Here is a 25850-nt window from a genome sequence, read left to right on the forward strand (position 1 = left end):
CAGAATTGTATGAGCACTGGAGTCAGGTTACCCACACACCTACCAGCTCCCTGGCCACCACTTACAAGTCCTGTAACTATGGGCATGTTACTTAATAACTTTCTGAATCAGTTTCCTCATTTGTAATATGGGTCCTACTAATAGTACATATTTCATAGGATTGTGAGAATTGAATAAAATAATACATGTAAAGCACTTAGAATAATGCCTAGAAATATTAAGTGTTCAACTTACTTTTTCCCCTCAAAATATGTTTCTGAGATTTATCCGTGTAGTTAAAGTTTACTCCTTTTCATTGCTATAATATTCCATTGTTTAGCAGCACTGAACTCCAAGTGTTGGTTGTGGAGGTGCAAAATGTCCTGTCATATACAGATAAGATATAAAAAGGAATCCCAGGTAGTGAAATTATGGGTATTTCTTTTCATTATACTATGATAATTTCCAATTTTTCAAAAATTGGTTTTACCTGTGGCTTTCAGAGATATTTGATTTTAAATCTGGTGGTAACTAGAGTTTACGGAAAATCCCATTCAGCAAGAAATAATAGTTGGTTAGCATCCAGGATGAGATTACAAGGTGAATTCATCTGTAAACTGACACATGCAACACAGCAGGGGCAAGACATGATAAGCTAAACTCTGTGTCCCCAAGGAGACTGTAAACTATACATTTAGATTTTCTTTGTACCCAGCAAAGCTCTCAGAGATAGGTACTTAATTGAAGCTGCTACTGCCAAGGATGCTGAGGGCAAACAGTGGCTGTGGTGTTCTGTTCTGTACTGGTTTAAAACCCACCTGCCTTCTGTGGTTGCTTACGATAGTGTTTTCAGTCCCCCAGGGGACCAGAGAGAAGAAAGAAAATAGATTTCCTGTCCTCAATCTGATGGGACCCAATCAGGAAAAGATAGATGAGGCCCAAGCGTGGATCCAGAGGATACTGACCCTCCAGGACTACCACATCATTGAGGATATGCATATCCTCTACCTCGGGAAAAAGAAACATGACTGTTTGTCTCAGCTTCAGAAAACCTCATGGGTCTCTATCTCAGAGGTGATCAGCCTGGGAAAGGCACATTTAGAGATTAAAGGAGCCCAGGCTGACCTCATTAAGGCAGTTATGAACATTGAACATATGCTGTGTGAAGTTCAAGAGGAAATGGCAAGAAAAAAGGAGCGATTCCTTTGGAGCTTGTCAGGTGAGTAACTTTCAATTAAGTTGGAAAGTCAGCCCTTCCAACTTTTGGGCGTGAGCGTGCATGTGTGTAAGTGCGTGAGAGATAGAATGGAAGAGGAGAGAGAGTAAACCATGCTGGGTCTGTTAGGCCATAACTTTTATAACCGTTTTTTGGCTCTTTATACCAGCAGGGTTAATTATTAGTAAATGAAAACACACACACACACACGATTGGGTTTACTGATGATGACATGGATTGCCTAAGAGGCGATTATGAGGAAAGCCCAGGATAACCCAAGCCCAGTCTCTAGGGAAAAAAAAGTACATCCCTAATTCTGCAGATGGAGCATTCAAATGCAGACACATTCCACTTACTTAATTCATTTCTTTAATTGAGTTTTATTGCAATTATTTATTGCTGGCAGCGTTAGGAGCCCTAAAATTACTTTGAGCCTTCCCATCAGAGTAAATTTCATTGGTACTGTGAGGTCCACTCAAGTATCACTCATTCAATGGGGCAAAATCCATCGGGATGACTGTGGGAATTTGGGTCTGGAGAGATCCTTTTAACTTAGCCCTAGAGCTAACTGGGAAATCATACCATTGAAAATACTGCCTTGGGGAATTGAGGCTTATTTCTTTCATCTATTCAACTAATGTGTATTGCATCCGTGTTATGTGAAGCATTGTGCTAGGTGCTTGGGGTACAGTGATAAGATGAACATTGTTCCCACTCAAAATCTAACTGGGGAAACTGAGAGGTAAGCAGGTTAGTTATGAACAGGAAGGTGAAAGTGCTCTGGAAACAACTAGGTGAGGCACCCAACCCAGACTTGGGAGGTAAGGGGAAAGCTTCTCAGGGGATGTGTCACAAATGGAGAAGTGAAGAATAGGTAGGAGTTAGTAAGGCAAAGAAAGAAACTTTAAAGAAATCAGACCATAGCTGGGCCTAGGTTATGCAAGACTTTGTAAATCATATGAAAGTATTCAGAGTTTTTCTTGAAACAGGTGGAGAGCCTTGAATGATTTTAAGCAAAGACAAGGTCAGACTTGTATTTTAGAAAGATCACTAGTTGTAACATGGAGAGTGAATTTAGTGCAAAAATTCAGATGTAAAACTTCAGAGAACGCCTTATTTTCACCATGTGTTTGTAAAAATAGTTCAGGCAGATACGGTCAAAGTGAGTGGGAGTTTGCAATAAATGTTGTATCCATAGTCCACAGAAAACCCAGTGTCAAAAAACATGGAGAAAAATAATACTCAAGAATGAGACCCAAGATTATGATTTCTACTTAGCTCTTAAAATGTAGTGAATGTGGGTCTTTAAACTGACATTGACACTTCTCAAGAGAACAAGATAGGAAATAACACTGATCTCCTGTAAAGCTTGTGGCATTACTTTAACTGCATTCGTAAAGTTGGCCCATTCTCCTAGCTGTTGGCAATTTAGTCATGTAAGTCCCTTGCTCTGCTGCAAGGTGGCATTTTTTGGCAGTTGATGACTAAGCATGTTATTCTACAGCAGCGTTTCAGAGGTTCATAGAGACTCACCCCCTCTTAATCAGGTTAAGATCTACATTAACAAAATGGATAATTTTGAAATGAGTTATTACTACAGGGAACATCAGCTATCCACCAGAACAGTATGTTTTAAATAATAGAAGTTAGGCATCTCCTCTTTTATGGTTCTCTTTTAATCCTTCCTGGTGAGTGTTTCTGATAGCAGGACTTTGTGGATCTTTGAGTTTCCGGTGCCCAGCTCAGTGCCTGGCATGTAATAGGAGCTCAGTAAATGTTTGCTGAACTCAAGAGAACTGAACTCTAATACTGTACTTTATAAATGTGAGCTATTGCTCTCCAGATTTAATTTACAGTCTCTTCCTTTGAAATGTCTTGGCTTTGGTGTTCCTCTGCTATGGAGTTATGTTCCTCCTGCTTTCCTGCTTTCCGGATTTACAACTTGGCCCTCTATAAGTTTCTCTGAATTAATCATCTGCTTTTTGTGGTTAAATTGAGCCCACTCAATTAGATAATGTGCTAGGGATTAGGTCATTTTAGTATACTTGGTCTTAAGTCAAATGGAAAATAAACTGAAAGAAAAGAAGCCTTTTTTGGGGTTTTCATATGTCCACCTGTGTATTTAGTCCAGTAAGGAACTCCTTTGGGCAATAAAAGGTTGTCCCTTGAATGTAAAATAAGAAAGAAGGAAAGAAGTTAAGGAAGGAAAGAAGGAAGAAAAAGAGGGAAAAGGAAGTAAGGGAGGAAAGACATGACACCATAAACTATTAATCTCCAAATTTTGTTCTTCTTGGTTGGGTGGCCTATGAATAACATATATACTAAATATTCTGCCTTGCCCCTTACAGAAAGCACTGGTGAAAGCCAGGTTTATAATCTTGGATCTGTACTTATTAGCTTTGTGATATTGAGCAAGTCACTTAACTTCTCTGAGTTTCAATTTCCCTATTTGTAAAACTGTGTTAATTATTTCAGTGGTGGTTTGTAATACCCAAATGAGGTAGAGATACAAAACTGTTTAGAAAACTTTGAAGTGTTACATAAATGTCATACCGTTTTCCATCACCCCTTAACATTTTCTTATGCTTATGTTTTTTTGTTGATTGGCATCCTGGCTAGAAATACAAACATTTCCTATTAGCAATACAACTATATATCATCATTACAGCATTGATGGGGGGAGTATATATTAATGCTCTTTTTTCTCTTATCCCCTCAGCTTCATAATCCAAATCATCTGAGGACAAATTTATTTACTACTTACTTATTTATTTATTTATTCTGTGGGAGATTCTGCCTCCCATGGGATGTAACTTTTTTTCTTGAGCTCTATTATTTATTTTATTTATTTATTTATTTATTTGGCCGCACCCCGCGGCATCTGGAACTTCCTGGGCCAGGGATCAAACCTGAGTGCCCTGCAGTGGAAGCGTGGAGTCTTAACCACTGGACCACCAAGGAAGTCCTGAGGACAAATTTATTAACCCCCTATTTTATCCTATGACTTCTCATGGTATTACAGCTGTCCTTGCATGTCCTAAATATATGAGGCATACAAGTTAAACTGCTTATATATTCCTCCAAATTTTTATAATTTGTTTCACTTAATTTCTGTTTATTTATTTATTTACTTATTTGGCCATGTGGCACGGCTTGCAGGATCTTAGTTCCGTGACCAGGGATCGAACCCAGGCCCCGGTAGTGAAAGCACTGAGTCCTAACCACTGGACTGCCAGGGAATTCCCTCATTCAATTTCCTTACAAACCTTTCCCTCTCACAGAGCACTGAGACAAAGTTTTATATTACTCATTTTTAGGGCAGCAGACTGATCAGCAACCAGAAAACCAGAATCAAATGAAGGAAAATGCATTTTTGAAACGCCTAAAGCTTTCAGCTCGAGAAATTCAGGATCAAAAGAAACAGTTTGAAGACTGTGGTTTGCAGGTTATAAAGGTATACTTAATTAAGGGAAGAATTTGACTTATCTGCTATCACTTGGTTCTGCAGCCAAAAGAAAAACTCACCTGCTAATGACTCTAAGCTAGCTGCTCAATGACCTGGAATCCTAGGAATTAGTCTGAAAGGAGGGCAGGGATGGGCAGGTATGAGAGGTATAATTGGAATCAAGTGGTAGAAATGATGTCAGGATGTACAGAAGCATAGATCAAGACTCAGAGAGAAGCTATCTGCCTATCTTGAAGCAAAATAAAAAATGCAATAGCATTTATCACACTTATAATTATTTACCTATTTTTAGCTCTCACTAAACTATGAGCTTTAAGAGGGCAAAGACTGTGTCTGCAGTTGACCATTTCATTACCAGCAATCACATAGTGATTGCTCAGGGAATTATTATCGAAGAAGGGACGGGGAATTTTGAAGAGATAGAAGTCAAAATAGGAGAGGGTTGGGGCCAGGAGAGACTCTTAGGCAACTTTATATGAAAAGCAAATCACATGCAAAGTAATATGCACATAGTGCCTTTATTTTTGAAGCAGAGTAGCAGGCAATTTAAGTAGCAGTTCTCCAGTTTCTTTTTCAGTTTTTCATTTCCTTGGGCTGTAGGTGGAGAAGATAGACAATGCGCTTCTCATGGCTGCCTTCCAAAGAAGGAAGAAAATGATGGAAGACAGAACCCATGGGAAACCTGTGAGCCACAGGTTGTTTCAGCAAGTCCCACACCAGTTCTGCAAAATGGTATGCAGAGTCGGCTTTCACAGAATGTACTCGGTGCCCTGCGGTAGGTGTCAGCCCCTCACAATCGGGGTTACTCTATGTAGGAGTTGGTGAGCAGACATCAGCAGATGACTCACCACTAATAGCATTTGTTGCTTTGGTAAGCGGGTCATTTACAACTGGGATTTAGTGGTAAAGTTATTTGGAAAGGGTCATATTTCAAATTTTTCCTTCACGTATATTGTGGCTGGTGGCTTTTATGTTGATGAAAGTGTTTGCAGTAAGAGCTACAGTTCACTGTTTTTCCCCTTTCTGTGTTTGTGTCCTATCTGCCAAGAGCACCCTGGAGCTTTTTTTTTTCTTATCTCAACGAAATTATTATCAACACTACCAAACCACCTTCCTCCCTTAATTAAAAGAGCATTTTCCTGAATATAATAAAGTTGGTCTTTTCTCTTCCATCCTCTTCATTTCCAGTAGCTGCCAACGAATGAATTAGGCATCATCTCAGTTATGGGGGTTCTACGTGTAGTAGCTTCTATGTCTCAGTTGTACAAAAATATTGCATACTTTACTGCTATATTTTCTCTCTTAAATCTCTCCATAAGAAGCTAAGAAGTTTCGTAATCATCATGGAGGATACTAGCGAGGCAGCTTGATTTTGCCTGGTCCATTAAATATGTGGCTTTTGATCCTCGCCTTTCAAATACATAGCATGATCCTTGCTGTAGAGCCTACTCCAAGGCTTGATTTCTGGAAAGCGAAGGGTCTGGAAATCATCTCTTTGCCCCAGAGAAAACATAAGCAATACCCAGGGTAAAAATTGGACATGAACAATTTTTCACCTGGGGGTAAAAATTGATAAATGAATCCCCACCAAGAAGTCTTGGAAGTGTAACCAGGGAAGTGATGATCAGTGTGATCCTTTCACTGGCAAAATCTTAAAAATTCACGACTTCCATTTGCTCCTAAACCCATTGTAACTGGCATCTCTGCAGTCCACCCCTGCCCCTTCTATTTTGACTTAAACTACTCTAAGAACATTACAATCCTCATATTTTTCAAATCCAGTGAGTGCCCTCTTTTCAGTTCTGTGGCAGACACTGTTAATTGCCTACCTAACATCTGTGCACATATTTCTTCCCCAAGTAGCTAAGACACACACCATCCTCCCAAGGAAGACTGTCCCAAAGTCTCATCTTGGCTTATCATCAGCCTCAGGTCCAGACAGTCCTTTCTTAAAGCTTAAAGGCAAGGTAATTGTCCTAATACTTTCATTATACAACGATATGAGAGAGAGCAGGAAAACCGCAATAAAAACTCCCAGTTCGAAAGGGGAGAAAGGAAAACACACAAGTCACTGGTCTATACCACTAACCACGTGCTGCTGGACCGGAATAGTATTCTATTCTGGGAGTGGAGTAAGACCCTCGTTTTGCACTCTGGGAAAAATCTTCCTTATGTATTGCCGCTCTTGGTCATTTCTAGGTGAACTGCCTACCAGGGGTCTATGGATTGCCCTAGGGATCTAGAATGCTCCCAGGCTACTGATAGCTGGACTTGTAGTTTTTTTCAGCCATACGATTCCTTTAAAAACTAAGCAGCATGAGGCCTGTTTGTTTCTGGTCAAGTTTGTGTCTTTTTAACCCAGCCAAATATCTTGTCTCCATCTAGTCTTTAAGCCTCAAGATTCTGGTCTTTTACCTACTGGCCTCTGTGCTGTGCCCACTTCCCTAGCCTTTAGCTTAACAGCTACTGCCTTGAGGGAATTCAGGCAATCCAGACTCAGTGGGGAGATAGTTCTCATAATGTGACTTGTGCCAATGTGTCTGGTGAGAACGTTTAACTGAACGTGCCTGAGAAACCCTGGAGACATCAATTTTGTCACCACTGAAGTTGTTTGCAACTCATTTTTTTTAACCTAGTTTTCATTTGGAGTGTAAAGGCTCCTGGCTTTTTCACACCTGCATGGCTCTGAATTATGGGACTCTCAGTAAACTTAGATGCCATGTGTTGGTAGAGGGGGCTTCTATTAACAAGCTTTATTTATTTTTTTCTATCTGTCTTGCATTCTAGCCAGTTCTATTCTGAATTCATCTCTTGCTTGTAAGACTTGGATGAATGCAGCAAGAATGTGCCTGCATGCTTGCAGTTTCTTTATTGGATTCATTCATTCATTCCATAAGTATTTATTGAAAACCATTCTAAGAGTCAGGCCCTGTGCTAGGTGGGAGGGATACAACGGTGAAACAAAATACAGAGTTCCTGCCCTTATAATTTATAATCTAGTGAGTCCATCTGTTGTCCTTTTTTTAAATGTTGGTATTCTCTGGAGTTCTGAAGGAACCTTCACTCTTTTTCCTCTACAATGTGCCCCCGCGTGATTATACCTATTCCCATGACTTCAACTCCTACCTCTATGGTGATGACTTGCAAATTTGTAACTCTAACCCCCTATGTTTCTCCGGACCCGCAGGCCCATATTTCTGTCTTTTGGACATCTCTACCTAGATGTCCCATAGCCACCTCAAACTGAACGCTTTTCTTGGCCATACTTTTCCTTAAGAAATAGGCTCCCCCCATACTCCCTAACCTGGCTAATACCCCCATCCATCTACCAGGTCTCCTAGGCTGGAAACTTTATCATCCTCCATTCCTTCCTTTCCCTCACTCTCATATTGAGGCAGTCATGCAGTTCTAGTGATTCTCAATAAAATTCTCAGTCCAGACTTACCTCTCTGTTCCTACTGCTTTAGTTCATCTTCCCCTAAGCCTAGACCATTGCCTGGTCCTTTCCTTGCCTCAAAACCACCCCATCTGACCTATCCTTTACTCTGTTACCAGAATTAGCATGCTAAAAAATTACACACCCGTTTAACATCTACAATTTTAGTTGCCTACAAGGTAAAAAACCCAAACTCCTTAGCAGAGCATTTAAGGCCTTGGACCCACGTTATTTCACCAGCTTATCACTTACTATATTCCTCAACACACTAGCTGTGAACTTCTTAGAGCTTCCTAAATATGTGCTGTGTGCTTTCATGCCTCTGTGCCTTTCCATGTGGAATGCCTTCCGTCCTCACCCTTTCTAGTCCTGCGAACTCCTCTTCCTTCTTCAAGATATAGTTCAAATGGAATCTCCTGTTTGACACCTTCTGCAACTCCTGCAGGCCCAGCAAGTTGCTTCCCTGTGTGCTCCTGTACTTCCTTCATTTCTTTGTTACATCTGTAAATCTAACAAGTACAAAAATGTACAGTCCCACACATCTCAGGTGCGGGACTTGTTTTCTTTATCGTTCTATAACTGAACTTTAGCTTTCATGCGCCCATGTCCACAGATATGGAAAACTCCATCTTGACAGTCCAGGATGAACTCAGTCATTTTCAGAGTTTTCTTAGTCCATTTGGGTTGGTTTTAAAAAAAATATTTATTTATTTATTTATTGAGCTGCATCGGGTCTTAGTTGCGGCATGTGGGATCTTTTAGTTGCAGCATGAGAACTCTTACTTGTGGCATGTGGGATCTAGTTCCCTGACCAGGGATTGAACCCAGGCCCCCTGCATTGGGAGCACGGAGTCTTAGCCGCTGGACCACCAGGGAAGTCCCCATTTGGTGTTTAAACTCAGTTCCTGCAAGGCTTTGCCCTTTCTTCTCCTAATATCCCTGAGATTGCTCTAGATGGTGGGACAGGCATTGTGGGGAGGGTGGTCTGGCTTATGGCCCCCCATCTGTCCTCTGCCCCCAGTGTCCTCTGGTAGGTAAACCACCCTCGGCTTTGGTCATTAGCACCTTCCCAGACTTAAATTCCCAATGCCCTTTGCTCTTAGGTAGTGTCTACACAGACTGCTCTGTTTCTCATGCCAGGGGAAATCCTTTCCAGGCCAGGTCTGTGCCCCTCCTGCAGCACAGGAAACTTTTGAGTGTGCGCGTCCTCCAAGCTGAAATGCGGGCTCTTGCGGGGGCTGTCCTCACCTGTTCTGGACACCTTCCCAGCCATTGCTATTTTCCACTCAAGTGCCAGGCTGGGTGAGGGGCTGCACTCAGCGGGGTCAGGCAATGGTCCCTTCTGCTGTGGAAGTCCCCCCAGTTTTTCTGAGATTTCTATTATTCTGCTCCGTCTTAGCTCCCAGGGCTCTTTCAAGGGAGTGGGGCAGTAAAGTGAGCAAGTTCTCAGAGTCCCCAGGAGTTCTAGTCATGTCCTCTCTGATTCTTCTCTTCCCACCAGGTAGAAGGAAAAACTTGTATCTTTTTTTTTTTTAATTAACTTATTTATTTATTTTTGGCTGAGTTGGGTCTTTGTTGCTGCGTGCAGGCTTTCTCTAGTTGCAGCAAGCAGGGGCTACTCTTCGTTGTGGCGCGCAGCCTTCTCATTGCGGTGGCTTCTCTTGTTGCGGAGCACAGGCTCTAGGCGTGCAGACTTCAGTAGTTGTGGCATGTGGGCTCAGTAGTTGTGGCTCGCGGGCTCTAGAGCGCAGGCTCAGTAGTTGTGGTACACAGGCTTAGTTGCTCCACAGCATGTGGGATCTTCCCGGACCAGGGCTCAAACCCGTGTCCCCTGCATTGGCAGGCGGATTCTTAACCACTGCGCCACCACGGAAGCCCAAAACTTTTATCTTGAAGTGAGAAAACTGCTTTAGAATATCTTGTATTCTTTCCTCTCTCATATATGGTATAAACTCCATGCTCTAAATCCTTCAGGCTTTTAGCCTTTTGGTTCAAAAAAACTCCTTTTTCTCTCCTTTTTTGGTTCAAAAAAACTCCTAACTCGGAAAGCCAGACTTTTATGACTATATTCTCTGCTTGATTAAAAATAATTTTGTCATTTATGTATACATACATGTATATATCATATATATGTATATTCAATTGAGTTTGTTCTAAATTTTATTCTTTTTGCCTCTGAGGCGATAAGTAGCAAGAACTCAATGGGTAGAGGAACGAGGCGCAAGAAGAAACCCCCAGAAAAGAAATCTTCGAATTTTATCTCAAAATATTTTCTTGCCACATAAAATTGTACTGTATTTTATCTGTTTACATGTGGGGAGTTCTCTTTGTGAACATGTCTTAGCCACTTTTTTTTTTTTTAAATAAATTTATTTATTTATTTATTTATGGCTGTGTTGGGTCTTCGTTTCTGTGCGAGGGCTTTCTCTAGTTGTGGCGAGTGGGTGCCAATCTTCATCGCGGTGCGCGGGCCTCTCACTATCGCGGCCTCTCTTGTTGCGGAGCACAGGCTCCAGGTGCGCAGGCTCAGTAGTTGTGGCTCATGGGCCCAGTTGCTCCGTGGCATGTGGGATCTTCCCAGACCAGGGCTCGAACCCGTGTCCCCTGCATTGGCAGGCAGATTCTCAACCACTGCGCCACCAGGGAAGCCCTCTTAGCCACTTTTGAAGCTCAAGACCATCATGGTAGCCACTGGCCACATGTGGATATTGAGCACTTAAAATGTGGTTAATCTGAATTGAGATGTGCTGTAAGTATCAAATACATACTGGATTTTAAAGACCACTGCCAAAGAGAAGAATGTAAAATATCTCAGTAATTTTTATGTTGATTACATGTTGACATGATAACATTTTAGATATGATAGGTTAAAAATATATTATTAATTTTACCTTTTTTAATGCAGCGACTAGAAAATTTAAAATTACATATGTGGCTTCCATTACATTTCTGTTGTTCGGTGCTGCTCTAGAACCTGAAACAGTGTTTGGTTATGTCCCAAGTAAATGTAAAGAAAGAGAGAGGGAAGAATGGAAGGGAAGGAGGGAGAGAGAATATGGCCTCAAAGAAGTTTTCATTTTTTTCCCCCTCTAAGTAGGGGTAGAGAGGGCATTAAGCAGGGATTATTACCTTGGGGACCAGAGTTTGGCCCTCAGCTTCCTGAGAGTTCTTAATATTCCAGAGAAGAGAAGACAGATGACAAGCATTTATATCAGTGTGGAGAATATTCATCTCCAGTGGTTGAAATAGGGCACATCCTCCTTGTATCACAGTATTAAGGATGCCTGATGAATGGAAAACTTCCTGGTGAGCATGGACCTAGATCAAAAGCATGTAGAAATTCTCTGTGGGCTATTTTGCCAGGCTCATGCCTTGGGTGATCACTGCCTATTTCTGTTGGCCCCAGCCTTCATGCTGCTTCTCAGTGGTTCCCTGCACCCCACGGACCTGCTCTGGGACTGGCCCCAAGCCTGATAGCCATTCTCAGTGTCCATGGCCCCACTGATGCCACCCCCAAACCAGGACCTGGCTATGTGTATGGATGCAGAGTTCCCAGGTTACAGGCCACTGTGGGCTGGGGTGTAGGGAGGGGAGAGCATGGACCAGAGCCCAGACGGTTCTAGGCTCAGTCCAGCCTTAGGAGTCTTTCTGTGACAGGGTTCATTCAGTAACTGCCCCAGGGCTTGGTCTGAAGTCAGGCTGAGGGGTTGGGATGTGACGGGGTCAGCCTCCAACTGTGGCTGAGGTTCAGGGAGCTGGACACACCTTTTCTTTCTCTAATATTCAGCCATGCTCTCTAACAGACGGGCCCGCATTGTGTCCAGGCCCAGGACACTTGCTCATACCCAGTAAAGTGACTTTAAGCTGCAGATCTAGAGAGGTTTCTGTTCCTCACTGGGGTGTGTCTCAAGGGCCAGAACTAATGGAGCAGGTGAATGATTACATGGTGTGATTTCAGGGACACCAGGGAAGCTGCTAGAACCCTCCAAATGCTCCTTCCATCTGTCTGGTCAATACTGACATCCCTCAGTTAGAGAGTCATCTATTTGGATTAGCTTTTGGAACAGGGAAAAATCCCTAGACTAGGCGCCAGTAGATGAGGAACCAAGTCTCATCTTTGCCTCCTCTTTGAGGTTGGTATTACCACAGCTATCCCTGCCCCACAGTAGAGAATATCCCTCTAGTAACCGGATGTCTGTGTCCCCAAAATCCAGCGTGTCTCCTCCTGAACAATGTAGCATGCACACTAACGTTACTTCATATGCTCAGCATTCCCCTTATTTTGACATATTTTTCTTGTAATGCTGTCCATGAATTTGGAAGACACTTTGCCTTTCTTACATGCTTTTTTCACTAGCTCTATTCTCAAGAGTTCTAGACATATCCTTATTTGTAGCTTGTAGAAGTCAGGCCATGTTCTAATAGAAACAGAACCTTCCCTACATTATGCTGTCTTTATTAGATGCTCAGCTGGTAAGTTGACTGAAGTCATACTCTCACTGAACCTCAGATTTTTCATGCGATATGGAGATCCTACCCAAATCACATATTAATTGAAGATAATCAATGTAAAAATGCTTTGTATATCATAGACTCCTCTATAAACTCTAATGGTATATTAAGATGTAAGCTATCATTATTTTCGTGATCTTAGTGTTAATTTGCCACAAGTGAACAACTTTGGGTGTCTTTGCTACAGACACAGGGACTTGAGAGCAGGAAGTGGTGATTATTTGGAGAACTAGGGAGTGAATACATATTAGTACCCAAATAGGCAATGTGATTTGTCAGATCATAATAATCTTTAATTTTTTTTTCTCTTATCAGACACAAAATATGGAGCTGGAATATACTTCGTCAAGAACCTCAAAAACATAGCACACCAGATCAAGAAAACATCTGCCACAGATAAGCTGATCTATGTGTTTGAGGCTGAAGTACTCACAGGCTCCTTCTGCAAGGGTCATCAGTTAAATATTGTTCCCCCACCATTGCATCCTGGAGCTGTAGATTGTCATGACAGTGTGGTTGACAATGTTTCCAGCCCTGAAACCTTTGTCGTTTTTAATGACACACAGGCTGTGCCCCAGTATTTGTGGACTTGCACCCAAGATCATGTACAGGATTACTCAGGACAAATGATGCTCTCTCCACAGCAGCCTTGGAGGAAACTCTCAAGTGGCAGCTCTGTTGATTAACCTCCACATCATTTTAACAACAAGTATGACCTTGCTTTGGAGGAACTAACCAAATAATCACCATCAGTGACTCAAAGAGTGGTTTGAATATGTCAAATAAACTATCATCTTAGTGCCTTCATCTCTGTCTTCCTCTCTTGGGGTTGGGGTGGGTAGATAACAACTAAAACACTCTTAGGACCTCTCCCTCTCCTTCAAGTTGTCATTTTATCTTCTTTACCATAGGTAATAGCAGAAATGTTTTACATGTAATGAAGAGATTTTCCAGTATATAATCCAATCCTTTTACTTTGTAAAATGATGATAGTGTAACATATTAAGACGGCAAGATGATTTTAGATTTTCCAGAGAATCTTATAAAGTGCTTTATATATCAAAATAAATCACCTTTGTCAAAGTAACTGGCTCCGCAAATTATGTGTAAAATGAACTTATTTGCAGTGGAAGGACACCAGACAGCCGATATTCTACTGCTACCCCTTTTGGATTCAGCTATTTCAAGTAATGCCACTCAGGCACCATGAGGCTAAATTATTAATTCACCAAATATATCTTGGTCACCAGATGTATGTATTTCAGTCACTTTCTCAGTGCTGGGGATACGATGCTGGACAAGACAAATGTCTTCCTAAAGCTTTCAGCCAAAATAATCAGAAAGGCAGCTATGGACAACTTAACAAGTGTGACTCGGTATAGCAAAAGAGGAATTACAGATTCTTTGGAAAAATTTAAGGAGGAGAGGGATAAATTAATCTGGGGTTGGGAGGAAGTCCTTTTAAAAAAAAGTGAAACTCAAGTTGAGACCTGAAGAATTTTTAAGATAGGCGAATTAGGGACGCAGCACATTGGGAACGGAGTTGGAAGAGTATTCTGTGCAGAGAGCTCTTAAAAAGGCTGAATCTACTGTGACTGTGGCCATATTTGACTTCCGATTTCTGCAATGTAGTGGCCAGCTAATCTCAGCATGCATCTCTTTCCTATTCTGAAATCAGTATCTCTCTATACTTCCAAACTTCCCTGACCTTCACATCCTCAACCTCTTGTCTAGAATACTTCCTCCTCCTCATCTTACCTTGGCCAGCATTCTTCATCTTAAAAGAAGCATGTTTATTGTCTCATATGTTACTGCCCTTGAATATGGGCAAGAGGAGTCCCGCCTTGGACTTCTTGTTTGAGAGGGTCTCACTCTCACCTTCCTCTGGCCATGCCCATCTCCACAAGGTGAGGAATGCACAAGATCAAGAGAATGTGTCCATTTGGAACCTGCACACCTCACTTCTAAGCCACCCACTAGGTACCTGGAAACTCTGATTTCCTGCCTACACAGCTCCAAGTCTACTTCCAGGACTCTTCCTTGGGTCTCTCTCCCAAGGGTAGACTATGCCACAGTCTGCATCAAGAATGGCCATGGGGTGACTGTTTTCAGGGATGGAGCTTGGACGTGAGGGCTGAGGTGTTGACACGCCTGTGCATGAGGCTGTGGTACAGAGCTGAGGGTGAGAGGACTGATTTGAAAAATCTAGCGTATGTTTAATAGAGATGTCAAAAGATAATGGAGGAGAGGCAGTGTTCACAAGGATAAGAAAAGAAACAGTGCATACCAAGAAACATAATGAAACTGTAGGCCACCAAAGAGGTGATCTTAAAAGCAGGCAGAGGGAACAGTCAAGCTATCTACAAAAGAATGACAATTAGACTGACAACATATTTCTTGTTGTAGGCAGTATAATGTCCTCCCTCTGCTCATTGCAAAGATGTCCACACCTTAACCTCCTGAATCTGCGAATATATTACCTTACAAGGCAAAAGGCATTTTGCAGATGTGATTAAAGTCACCCTTCAGGGTCAGGGGAAGGGATAATTAGGGAGTTTGGGATCGACATATACACACTGCAATATTTAAGATGGATAACCAACAAGGACGTGCTGTATAGCACAGGGAACTCTGCTCAATGTCATGTGGCAGCTTGGATGGGAGGGGAGTTTGGGGGAGAGTGGATACATGTATATGTATGGCTGAGTCCCTTTGCTGTGCACCTGAAACTATCACAACATTGTTAATTGGCTATACCTCAATATAAAATAAAAAGTTAAAAAAAAATAAAGTTACCCTTCAGATGGGAAGATTAACCAGGATTATCCAGGTGGGCCCAATCTAATCACATAAGAGATGGCAGCATGAGAAAAATTTGATGCCCTGTGCTTGTTCTGAGATGCAAGGACCAGTGAGAAGCTTATAGGAGCTAAGGGTGGCCTCTAGCTGACAACCAGTGAAGAAAGTGAGAACTCAGTTCCTTAACTGCATGGAACTGAATTCTGCCAACACCTGGAGTGAACAAGGAAATGGACTCAAAAGCTTCCAGAAAGGAGTGAAGCCTGCCAACACTTTGATTTTAGCCCAGTGAGACCTATGCCTGACTTCTGACCTATAGAACTGTGAGACAGTATAGTTGTGCTTTTTTAAGTCACTAAAGTTGTGGTAATTCGTTATGGCAGTAATAGAAAATTAATACTGAAGCCTGAAGGCATTTGCATAATATATTCAAAGGGCTGAGAAAAATGAACTGTTAACCTAGAATTCTGTAATTAGCTAAGCTTTTATTTTGCCTTAATTCTTGAATAAAGACACTCTCAGACCACTGAAGACTGAATTTACCAACAAAAGATAAACTCTTACGTAAGGAATTTAAAATTTAAAGGATATAATTCAGGGAGGAGGGAAAAAACAAAGAAAAATCTAAGCTTCAAGAAGGCATGGTAAACCAAAAAATGGTAAATGTGTATATGGTAAACAATCATTGTCTTTATAAACAACTAATAATTTGTGGAATAAAATAAGACAAATAAAATACTGAAAAAATGAACCATGTAAAATATTGGATTAATGAATATAGTTAAATATTAAAGGGATTTAAAGTCCTTGTGTCATTCAAGAGATTAGCATTATTAAGGGCAGCCACTAAAAGAAGAGAAGTAAAGTACCTAACTTCTAAATAGTAGACCAAAAATTTTTAAATTAAAAAAAAAAAAAGAATTAAAAAATCCAAAAAAGGCAAATCAGGGAAGATGGAAAAAAAGAATCAGAGGGGAAAAAAAGTGAGACAACACAAAATGGAAGAAATAGTTCCAAATACATAAGTGATCATAATATGTGTAATTTGAACTAAACTTGCTAGTTAAGTCACAGATAGATTGGATTTTAAAAATCCAACTACAGAGCACCTAAATACATAAAGCAAATACTAACAGACATAAAGGGAGAAATTGACAGTAATACAATAATAGTAGGGGACTTTTAACACCCTACTTACATCACTGGACAGATCATCCAGACAGAAAATCAGTAAGGAAACATTGGCCTTAATTGACACATTAGACAAGATGGAATTAACAGATATATATAGAACATTCCATCCAAAAGCAGCAGACTATACATTCTTTTCAAGTGTACATGGAACATTCTCCAGGATAGATCATGTGCTAGGCCATGAAACAAGTCTCGGTAAATTTAAGAAGATTGAAATCATACTGAGCACCTTTTCCAACCAAAATGGTATGAGACTAGAAGTCAATTACAAGGGAAAAACTGCCAAAAACACAAACATATCGAGGTTAAATAATAGGCTACTAAACAACCAATAGGTCACTGAAGAAATCAAAGAGGAAATTTTAAAATGCCTGGAGACAAATGAAAATGAAAACAATGATCCAAAATCTATGGGACACAGCAAAAGCAGTTCTAAAAGGGAAGTTTATAGTGATACAAGCCTACCTCAGTAAACAAGAAAAATCTCAAACAATCTAAACTTACACCTAAAGGAATTAGAAAAATAAGAACAAACAAATCCCAAAGTTTAACCTTAAGTTAAAGAATGTTATTAGGGATAAATGACTACTCAATAACAAAAGATTCAGTTAACTGGGAATAGATATAATGATAGGCATATAATGATGGTAATTGAGGTAATAACATAGCCTCACACTATATAAAGCAAAAACTGACAGAATTACTGGCAAAACTGACAAATCCACTATCTTAGAGATTTAACACAGCTCTCTCAGGACCTAGTTGACACTCAGTTAAAAAAATTAGCAAGACTATAGAAGATTTGAAGAACACAGTTTTAACCTAATGAACATATACAGAACCCTCCACCCAGCAATTAGAGAATATATATTCTTCTCAAGTATACACAGAACAGTTATACGTATTGACCATATTCTAAGTTCAACAGTTTTAAGATATTCTCTATTGGACTGTGTTCTCTGACCATCATCCATCATGTAATTAACTTAGAAATCAATAAAAAAACCACAATAGCTTAAAAATAAATACATTTAGAAATAAGATATACACTTCAAAATAACATCTCATGGGTCATGAAAACTTAACAGAAATTGGAAAATATTTAGAACTGAATGTTAATGAAAATATTACTAATACAATTTTTGACATAAAACTAAAATAGTACTTAAGTTATAGAACCTTAAAGCTTATATTAAGAAAATCTACAGGCAGAAATTAATCAGTTAAGTAACCAATTTAAGGTAAGAAAAGAAAATCACGGGCTTCCCTCGTGGCGCAGTGGTTAAGAATCCACCTGCCAATGCAGGGGACATGGGTTTGAGCCCTGGTCTGGGAAGACCCCACATGCAGCGGAGCAACTAAGCCCGTGCGCCACAACTACTGAGCCTGCGTGCCACAACTACTGAAGCCCGTGTGCCTAGAGCCTGTGCTCTGCAACAAGAGAAGCCTCGACAATGAGAAGCCTGCACACCACAACAAAGAGTAGCCCCCACTCACCGCAACTAGAGAAAGCCCACATGCAGCAACAAAGACCCAACACAGCCAAAAATAAATAAATAAAATAAATAAATTTTTAAAAAATTAAAAAAAAAGAAAATCAAAATAAACTTGAATAAAAACAGAAAATAATTAAACAAAAACATACAACAGAGAAAAGTAATAAAGTCAATAGCAGTTTCTTTGCAAAAATTTTAAAAAATAGACAAAATAATTTAATGCTAATACATTGAAAATTTAGACAAAATATAGATTTTCTTAGAAAAAACAACTTACCAAAATTGACTGAAGAACTGGAAATCCTAAATTTCCTAATATCTATTAAATAAGCTAAATTAGTAATTAAAATTTTTCCTAACAAGTAAACAAGTAAATACAACAGGCTAAGATGATTTAACTAGTGAGTTCTCCCAAATCTTCAAAGAACAGATAATTCCAATCTTCTGGAATTATAAACATAAAATCTTCTGGAGAACAGAAATAGGGAACCCTCCCCAACAAATTTTTCAGAGCTAGTTTAACTTTGATACCAAAAATAGACAACAGTACAAGATAGGAAAAGTACAGACTGATTCATTTATGTTAATAGATGCACAAATTCTAATCAAAGTATTAATAAATGTAATTCAGCTCTGTATAAATAAATCATGGTCAAGTTGGGTTTATCTCAGAAATGCAAAGATAGTTTAACTTTAGAAAACCTAAAATGTAACTTACCATATAAATATATTAAAGGGTATGCTCATTTCAATATATATAGAGAAATCATTTGGTAAAGAATTCATAAAAGGATATCTACCAAAAACCTAGAGCAAGGATCGTATTTCATGGTAAAACATTAGAGTGATTCCCTACAAAATCAGGAATGAGACACTGGATGCTTCCTATCACCACACCTTCAGCAGTGTATTAGAGCTCCTGTCAAACACATTAAAGAACAAACAAAAAACATAAAAAATGGAGATACAAAAATGTCATTAAATCACAGAAAATATGATTGTCTACAGAAAATCCAAGAAAATCTGGAGACAAATTATTAGAATTAGTAAAAGCACTCTGCAAGATTCTAAATAGAAATTTATATAAATCAATTTCATTTCTATGCATGAAAAACAATAAATGTAAAGGCTTTTTTTTTTAACCAATATAATAGCAACAGCAAAAAAATAAGGTAACTAGAATTAAATTTAACAAAAGATGTACAAAAACTTCCCGGAAAAAATGACAAAACATCATTGAAAGGCATTAGAGAAGACCTAAATACTGGAGAGATATACTATATCCTCACTGAGAGGAAGACAATATACTAGCAATGTCTGTTCTCCAAAAATTAATCTTATCAATTCAATATAGTTTCAATCAAAATCAGAGGAGATTTTCTTCATAGAAACTGATGGAGTAGTTATAAAACATATCAAACAAAAAGGCCCAAGAAGAACCAAAGCAATTTAAAGAAGAAAAACAAAGTGGAGGTGACTTGACCTACAACATATTACAGTAATTAAGATGTGTTATTGGGGTAGGGATAGACAAACAGACCAACTAAATAGAAAGCTCCAAAACAGACCTGTGCCTATATGGAAACTTGAGAATATATGTATCTCGAATATATATATCAAATATATATGTATTGAATACCCCCCAAAATACATAAATTTATATAGTACATTTATATATTTGTATAGTCGCGATATATATCTCTCAAGTTTATATATACTATATAAATTTTATAAATATATAAAAAATTCTGCAAATTTATGATGCACTTTTTCACACTGCAGGTTTTACGGTGTCAATACTTTCATGATGCATTAAAATATTTTCAGTAAATATTTGCAATTAGAAGCTAAGTACCATTTAGAAATCAGAATTTATGTGATAAAGAATACAATTGATTTCTTATTCAAGTTTCCATGTTCAAGTCTAAACTATTTGTTTCTTGCATTTTTGCTCACTGATTCTTTTTATTTTCTGAGTATCATGTGACTATATGCATACTCTTCTCAATGTGGAGCCCTGAGTGTGTATATATATATGAATGAGAGAGGTAAAATCGCAGATCACTGGGAAAACAATGGACCAACCTCAGTAAGTGGTCTTGGACAACTGATTAAGGAAATGGAAAACAGCACATTAGGATCATGGCCTAGGGAGGGTTCCCTAGATGCAGAGCCTGAGATGGGGATTCTTGTTCAAGTGACTTATTGGGAGAGTGCTATCAGGAATGTGGGAATAAAGGAGACAGTCTAAGGCAGGGGGAAAAGCTAGTAAGAGTGCTGTCTCAGTTGAAGACTAGTTTCAGTCTGATTACATGGGGAGGCTCCAGAGCACACATAGTACCATCAGAGTAAGTCGCTCACTGTAGCAATGGTTGGCCTTTTTTTACTCTGATGTCAGTTATTGGCTGAGGTTTGTCCTTGGGGAAAGGAGTGGGAGCCTTCTAGCAAGCTGGCTCCTGTTAGCCCTGCAATTCTTCAGAGAAGGGGGCAGCTGAAAGTTATCAGCCAGCACTCACAGCAGGTAGGGGAATGGGTGTACTGGCCAGATGAATGGAATACATTTGGCCAGTACAGGTGGGAAAGAGGGACAAACTGTTCTGATTTGCCTGACCTTCTGGGTTTTAGCATTGAAATTCCTACATCCTGGGAAACCTCCCAGGACACACAAAAAAATCCTGATCTTTTATGATGGGTGTGGGAAGTTGGGGGAAAAGCACAAAACCATACATCCCCAAAAATAGAGGCTGAAAGCAACACTGCTTATTGTGTCAAATGGATACAGCACAGATTATTCGACTTCTATAGTCTCTGTCATTGTTTTTTTTCCCCTGTTCACTGATATTGGTAACCATGATTTGCAGTTCACGGTAATGATCATCCATTGTTGCATCATTCTGAGGGATGCGACCAAAGTGTGCAGTTTAAGTGCATTGTAATCATAAACATTAGCAATACATCTTTGGCTTTGCCTATGGACTAACCATTGTGCCTCATACAAGTTAAATATTTTAACATTATGAGTGTGATGATCATGTTTTATAAGAGAGTGATTATAATACCAGCAACAGCATGATGACATCACTGAAAGAAAGCTCAACGACTGTGTAATATTAATTACATATGGAAGGACAGTGTAACTGATTATGAAGGTAAATAACAAAAACAGCATACTGTGCAATATGCAGAAAAGAGTTTGAGATGGGTATGGCGGAGAAGGGGACGTAAAAGCACATATGGAGACTGAAATTTACAAGTCCAGGATGAGACAGACGAGTACTTCAAAATCAATCAAAAGTTTGTTTAATTTCTCCCAAAGACACCAATGCTCAGTTGAAAACAGTGGCTGCTGAATTATCTTGGGCGTATCACATGAACCAATATGCATTATTGTATCGTGCCTTTCATTGCTCTACCGAACGGAGTAAGGTTTTATTTCCTGATTCAGAAAATGTCTCCCCTAGCTCTTAAGGTAATTTTACTTGAAAAATGGAGTTTCAAATTGACTTCTTGATGTCTAAGATTTTAATGAAACCACAAACACATAAAACAAAGTGTGTTATATCTGTCCAAAGACAAAGTCGACTTGGCTTATTTATTTGCTTTCAGGGCAAATGTTAATTTTGACAAATTCTATTCACTCTCTAAACTTCTTATCAAAGAAAATGAAACGATCTCATCGGCTAAACATCTTATACAGAACACTGTTTAAAGAGGGGTGTGGTTTGCTTACCTTCGATACAGAAGTTTTCATAATGAAAGTGTTTGGGCATTTCAGTTTCCTCAAAATGTGCGGAAGCATTTAACGACATTTTTGACTATAGAAATGGCAGGAGACAGCTTCCTTAAACATGTACCTACAAGATGGCGATCATTGTTGCCAGCCATAGAAAAGACGTTATAATGTCAGCCTGCCATAAAATCATATTTTCAAAGCGTGGAACAAGAAGAATGTCCTGCTCCAATTTGGAAATACATTGAGGATGAGAACGGAGAGAAGAATTACAGTGAAACAGAAATAAACATGCTGGTTCTCCAAAACTGTCTGATAATCCTTGAAGAGGTCGTAAGAAGTCTAGAAAAGGATGAACCATCTGAATCTCAATTATTCAATGTTATATGCAGGTTGCGACAAAAACTCCAAACAGAAAAAAAAAGACTAATTTTTGGAAATAAGACTGTTTCAGAACTTAAAAAAAAATGTCCCTAGAAAAAAGTAACCAAATTAAACAGGACTTTCTGAATTTCTTCACTAAAACTGTAAATTTATTTGGAATCTAACTTCAATTTCACAAGTTCAAATTACCTCTATGCTTTAAAACCATTTTTGCTGGGGAAGAGAGGTTTAACTTATGATAACATACAATGTGCTTCAGAATGTTTTAAAAACAATGGGCATTTTAGATACAGAAATGGTTAATTTATATATGCAAAGGACCTGATTGACAAACAGTTGGTTTACCAAAGCAAGTCTGTAGATACAAAATGGGTGGACATTTTGGAGAACCAGAAACAAATTCCTACAAGTTTAAAAACCTGCTGCACTAGTAATGAAAATCCTAACTATTCGATGCTCAAACACTTTTGTTGAGGGAATGTTTAGCTTGATGTCATCTGTGCCAACAACAAGAATCAGTGCAATGCAGGCTGAGGAACAGAGCTGCAAGTCAAAACTAATTTTATATTTGGCTGTATTTGGTTTTACCATTACATAAAAGAAAAGATGTCCTAAAGGCTCCAGGCAGTTCAGAGAAATATTGATGAAAAAGGAAACAAAAAGAATAAAAAATATCCCACTGTATCATGGGACAGAAACACATCATTTTTTAAAACTGTAATAGGAGTAATATCTGTTTAACTAGTTCTACTGTATTTATACTCTCCTTCATAAAATTCCTAATTTATGTATCTTAATATACATATAGAATATAGAATAATATAGCCTACAAAATTTGAATATGTGATAAAGAGTTTAAGAAAGAGTTAAAATAAGTTGCTGAACCAGAGGACAGAAAGAAACATAAAAATATTATGCTGTATAGCACAGGGAGATCAGCTCGGTGCTTTGTGACCACCTAGAGGGGTGGGATAGGGAGAGTGGGAGGGAGACGCAAGAGGGAGGAGATATGGGGATGTATGTATATGTATAGCTGATTCACTTTGTTATACACAGAAACTAACACACCATTGTAAAGCAATTATACGCCAATAAAGATGTTTAAATATATATATATATTATGCTATAAAAGGTTGTATTTTTCTCACAAATTATTTTCTTAATTAGTCCTTCTATTAATTATTATTAGTTGCCACTTTTAATGAGTCCTATTGCTATTTTAAGTAATAGCATTTATGCAACAGAAAAAAATACAAGGGAATACATCATTGCAAGTAAAAACTTATTTTTCGTGTTTTTATGTTAATATATGTGTCTAATTATTATGTATTTTCACACCCATCCATTTGGCAAAAATGAAAAAGACATTTCCAAATGTTAGCAAGGTTGTTTAGAAAAGAAAACCTTATCAGCTGCTTGTGGAGCATAAGCTGGCACAACCACTTTGTGAAATAATCTGGCAATATCTAGTATATTACTTTTCCATCGCTGTGGAACAAACTACCAGAAACCTAGTGTCTTAAAACACAGTTATTATCTCACAGGTTCTGTGGGCCAGGATTACGGGCACAGCTGAGCTGGTTCCTCTGCTCAGGGTCTCACAAAGCTGCAATCAAGGTGTAAGTCACGTTGTCTTCTCATCTGGAGGCTTGCCTAGGGAAGAATCCACTTCCAAGCCGTCTCAGGTTGTTGGCAGAATTCATTTCCTTGTGGTTGTAGGGCTGAGGGCCCTGGCTTCTTACTGGCTGTCAGTTGGAGGCTGCACCCAGGTGCTAGAAACCATCTGCAGTTCCCTGCCACGTGGCCCTCTCCATAGGCAGTTCTCAACATGAAAGCTCGCTTCTTCAAGGCCAGCAGGAGAGTGTCTAGCTCCGGTCTGCTAAGACAGAGACTTATAGTGAAATGTAATCATCCTTGCCACATTCTATTGGCCAGAAGTAAGTCAAAGCTCCCACCCACACTCAAGGGGTAGGGATTATACAGGGTAACAGCAAGGGGCAAAGATCATGGGGGCCATCTGAGAATTCTGCCTATCACATCTCGTAAGGTTAAAGATGCAATGTCTTAGGATCTAGCAGTTTCCCTGTACACACAAAGATACGTACAAGAACGTTCACAGCAGTGTTGTTTGTAATAGCAAAACTACTGTTCTATAATTTAAAATTTAAAAAAAAATTTAATACAAAAAGATATAGTCAGAGAGACATTAGCTAACAAAACACCATGTATGGTATGATAACATTTTTGTAAAAGTAACACATATATAGGAATTCTGCTTCAGCAATGAGCTACTGTTGTTGTCTTGAACAAATCCTCCCACCACAGAGAATAGCTGGACAAAATATAGAAAACATTAAGGCACTGAAGAGCTACCACAGCAGTGAGAATCTGTGGGTCCAAGATCTGGAAGAAAAGAAAGGGAACCCGTGAGAGGTGAGCCTGATGTTTGCTGTTACTTTTCCACTTGAAGTGATTGCTAATTCTGAAAGCAGTGGCTGAAAAACTGAGTAGAGCTTTTGACTGTCTCATGGGGCTGAAGAGGTTGGGTCAAGGAAGAGAGGCCCTAGTAAATACCCCAGACTTTTGGTCCAGACCCTCACGGGATACCCTAACTAGGAGTAAGGGTGAACTGGAAAGAAACTAGTTTTCACAAACACTAAAGTCCAGCTCTGAATAATATTAGCTCCTGATTGGAATAAAGTGATCTGTCCTCAGCTTGGCTGCGGTCACGCACACTTGCCTCCAAGTCTCTCCCTTAGAACACATTCCCTTTCCCCAGTGCCCTTGCTCAAACTCAGCTCATCCTAGAAAACGCACCGTTAGTGGGGAATACTGACGTGGCAGAAAGAGATCCAGAACAAATGAACATCGCATAGCCTAGGATTCAGGCAGTGAGGTCCTCTCTCCCACATTTATGTTATAGAGCTACCCCATTTCTTTCACCTTGCTTCTCCGTGGGTGTTTAGATTGATTTGATAAACCTGGTCGGATGTGAGCCATTGTATTCTGTGACCTCTGCTTGTCTGGCTTCAGTCTTTCTTCTTTTGAAGCCACTGCTCAAAAAGAATTCGATTAAGCTCAAAGAGAATTCCATCAGATTTAACAGTAACAACTATTTGTCCCAAATTTTCGTTTGAGAGCATTTATTGAGAGTAAAGCAAGCATTTGTGTTTCATTTAATTTCTTAATGATTTTTGATACTGCTTATATACATTATCAGGCAAAGGGGACGGGAGAGAACTAAAAAAGGAAATACCCAGAAGTTTCTCAAACATGCTGCATGTGAATGCCTTAGACATGAAGCGGTGACTTATAACTCTTTTTTAGTAATCCCTCAGGCTTCATTCATTCCATTATTTATTCAGTAAACGTGTATTAGGTAACAACCCTGTCAGAGGCTATAGACAGAGGTGAGCAAGGATCGATCCGCCCTGGAAGAGCTTCGAAGACAAGTTTGTAGACATAACTTTTCAATTCAGCCTAAGAAGTACCGTTTCATTGTCACTCCAGCATGACTCTCTAACCTTTGCCACTAACTGCGAACCTTGTCAACCGGACCTCCTTACCGACTCCAGACTCTCCACTGGTTCCCGGCTAACCGCTAGCGCTTCGCGAGAAGGACGGTTGGAAGACTACAT

General features: G+C 39.4%; 1 protein-coding gene across 2 annotated transcripts in view; it reads left to right on the plus strand.

The window, feature by feature from the left end:
- Positions 1-21336, plus strand: part of PARP9 (poly(ADP-ribose) polymerase family member 9) — a 38922-nt gene extending 17586 nt beyond the window's left edge. For both annotated transcript variants that reach the window (XM_082459484.1, XM_082459485.1), the window contains exons 8-11: positions 833-1198; positions 4513-4649; positions 5262-5436; positions 12925-21336. In XM_082459484.1, coding sequence (XP_082315610.1) covers positions 833-1198; positions 4513-4649; positions 5262-5436; positions 12925-13295 — 1049 coding nt within the window. In that variant the 3' untranslated portion in view covers positions 13296-21336. The remainder of the gene's footprint in view (positions 1-832; positions 1199-4512; positions 4650-5261; positions 5437-12924) is intronic.
- The last annotated feature ends 4514 nt before the right edge of the window (positions 21337-25850 follow it).

Source organism: Balaenoptera physalus, assembly GCF_965194825.1.
Source record: "Balaenoptera physalus genome assembly, chromosome: 4".
Taxonomy (NCBI): Eukaryota; Metazoa; Chordata; class Mammalia; order Artiodactyla; family Balaenopteridae; genus Balaenoptera; species Balaenoptera physalus.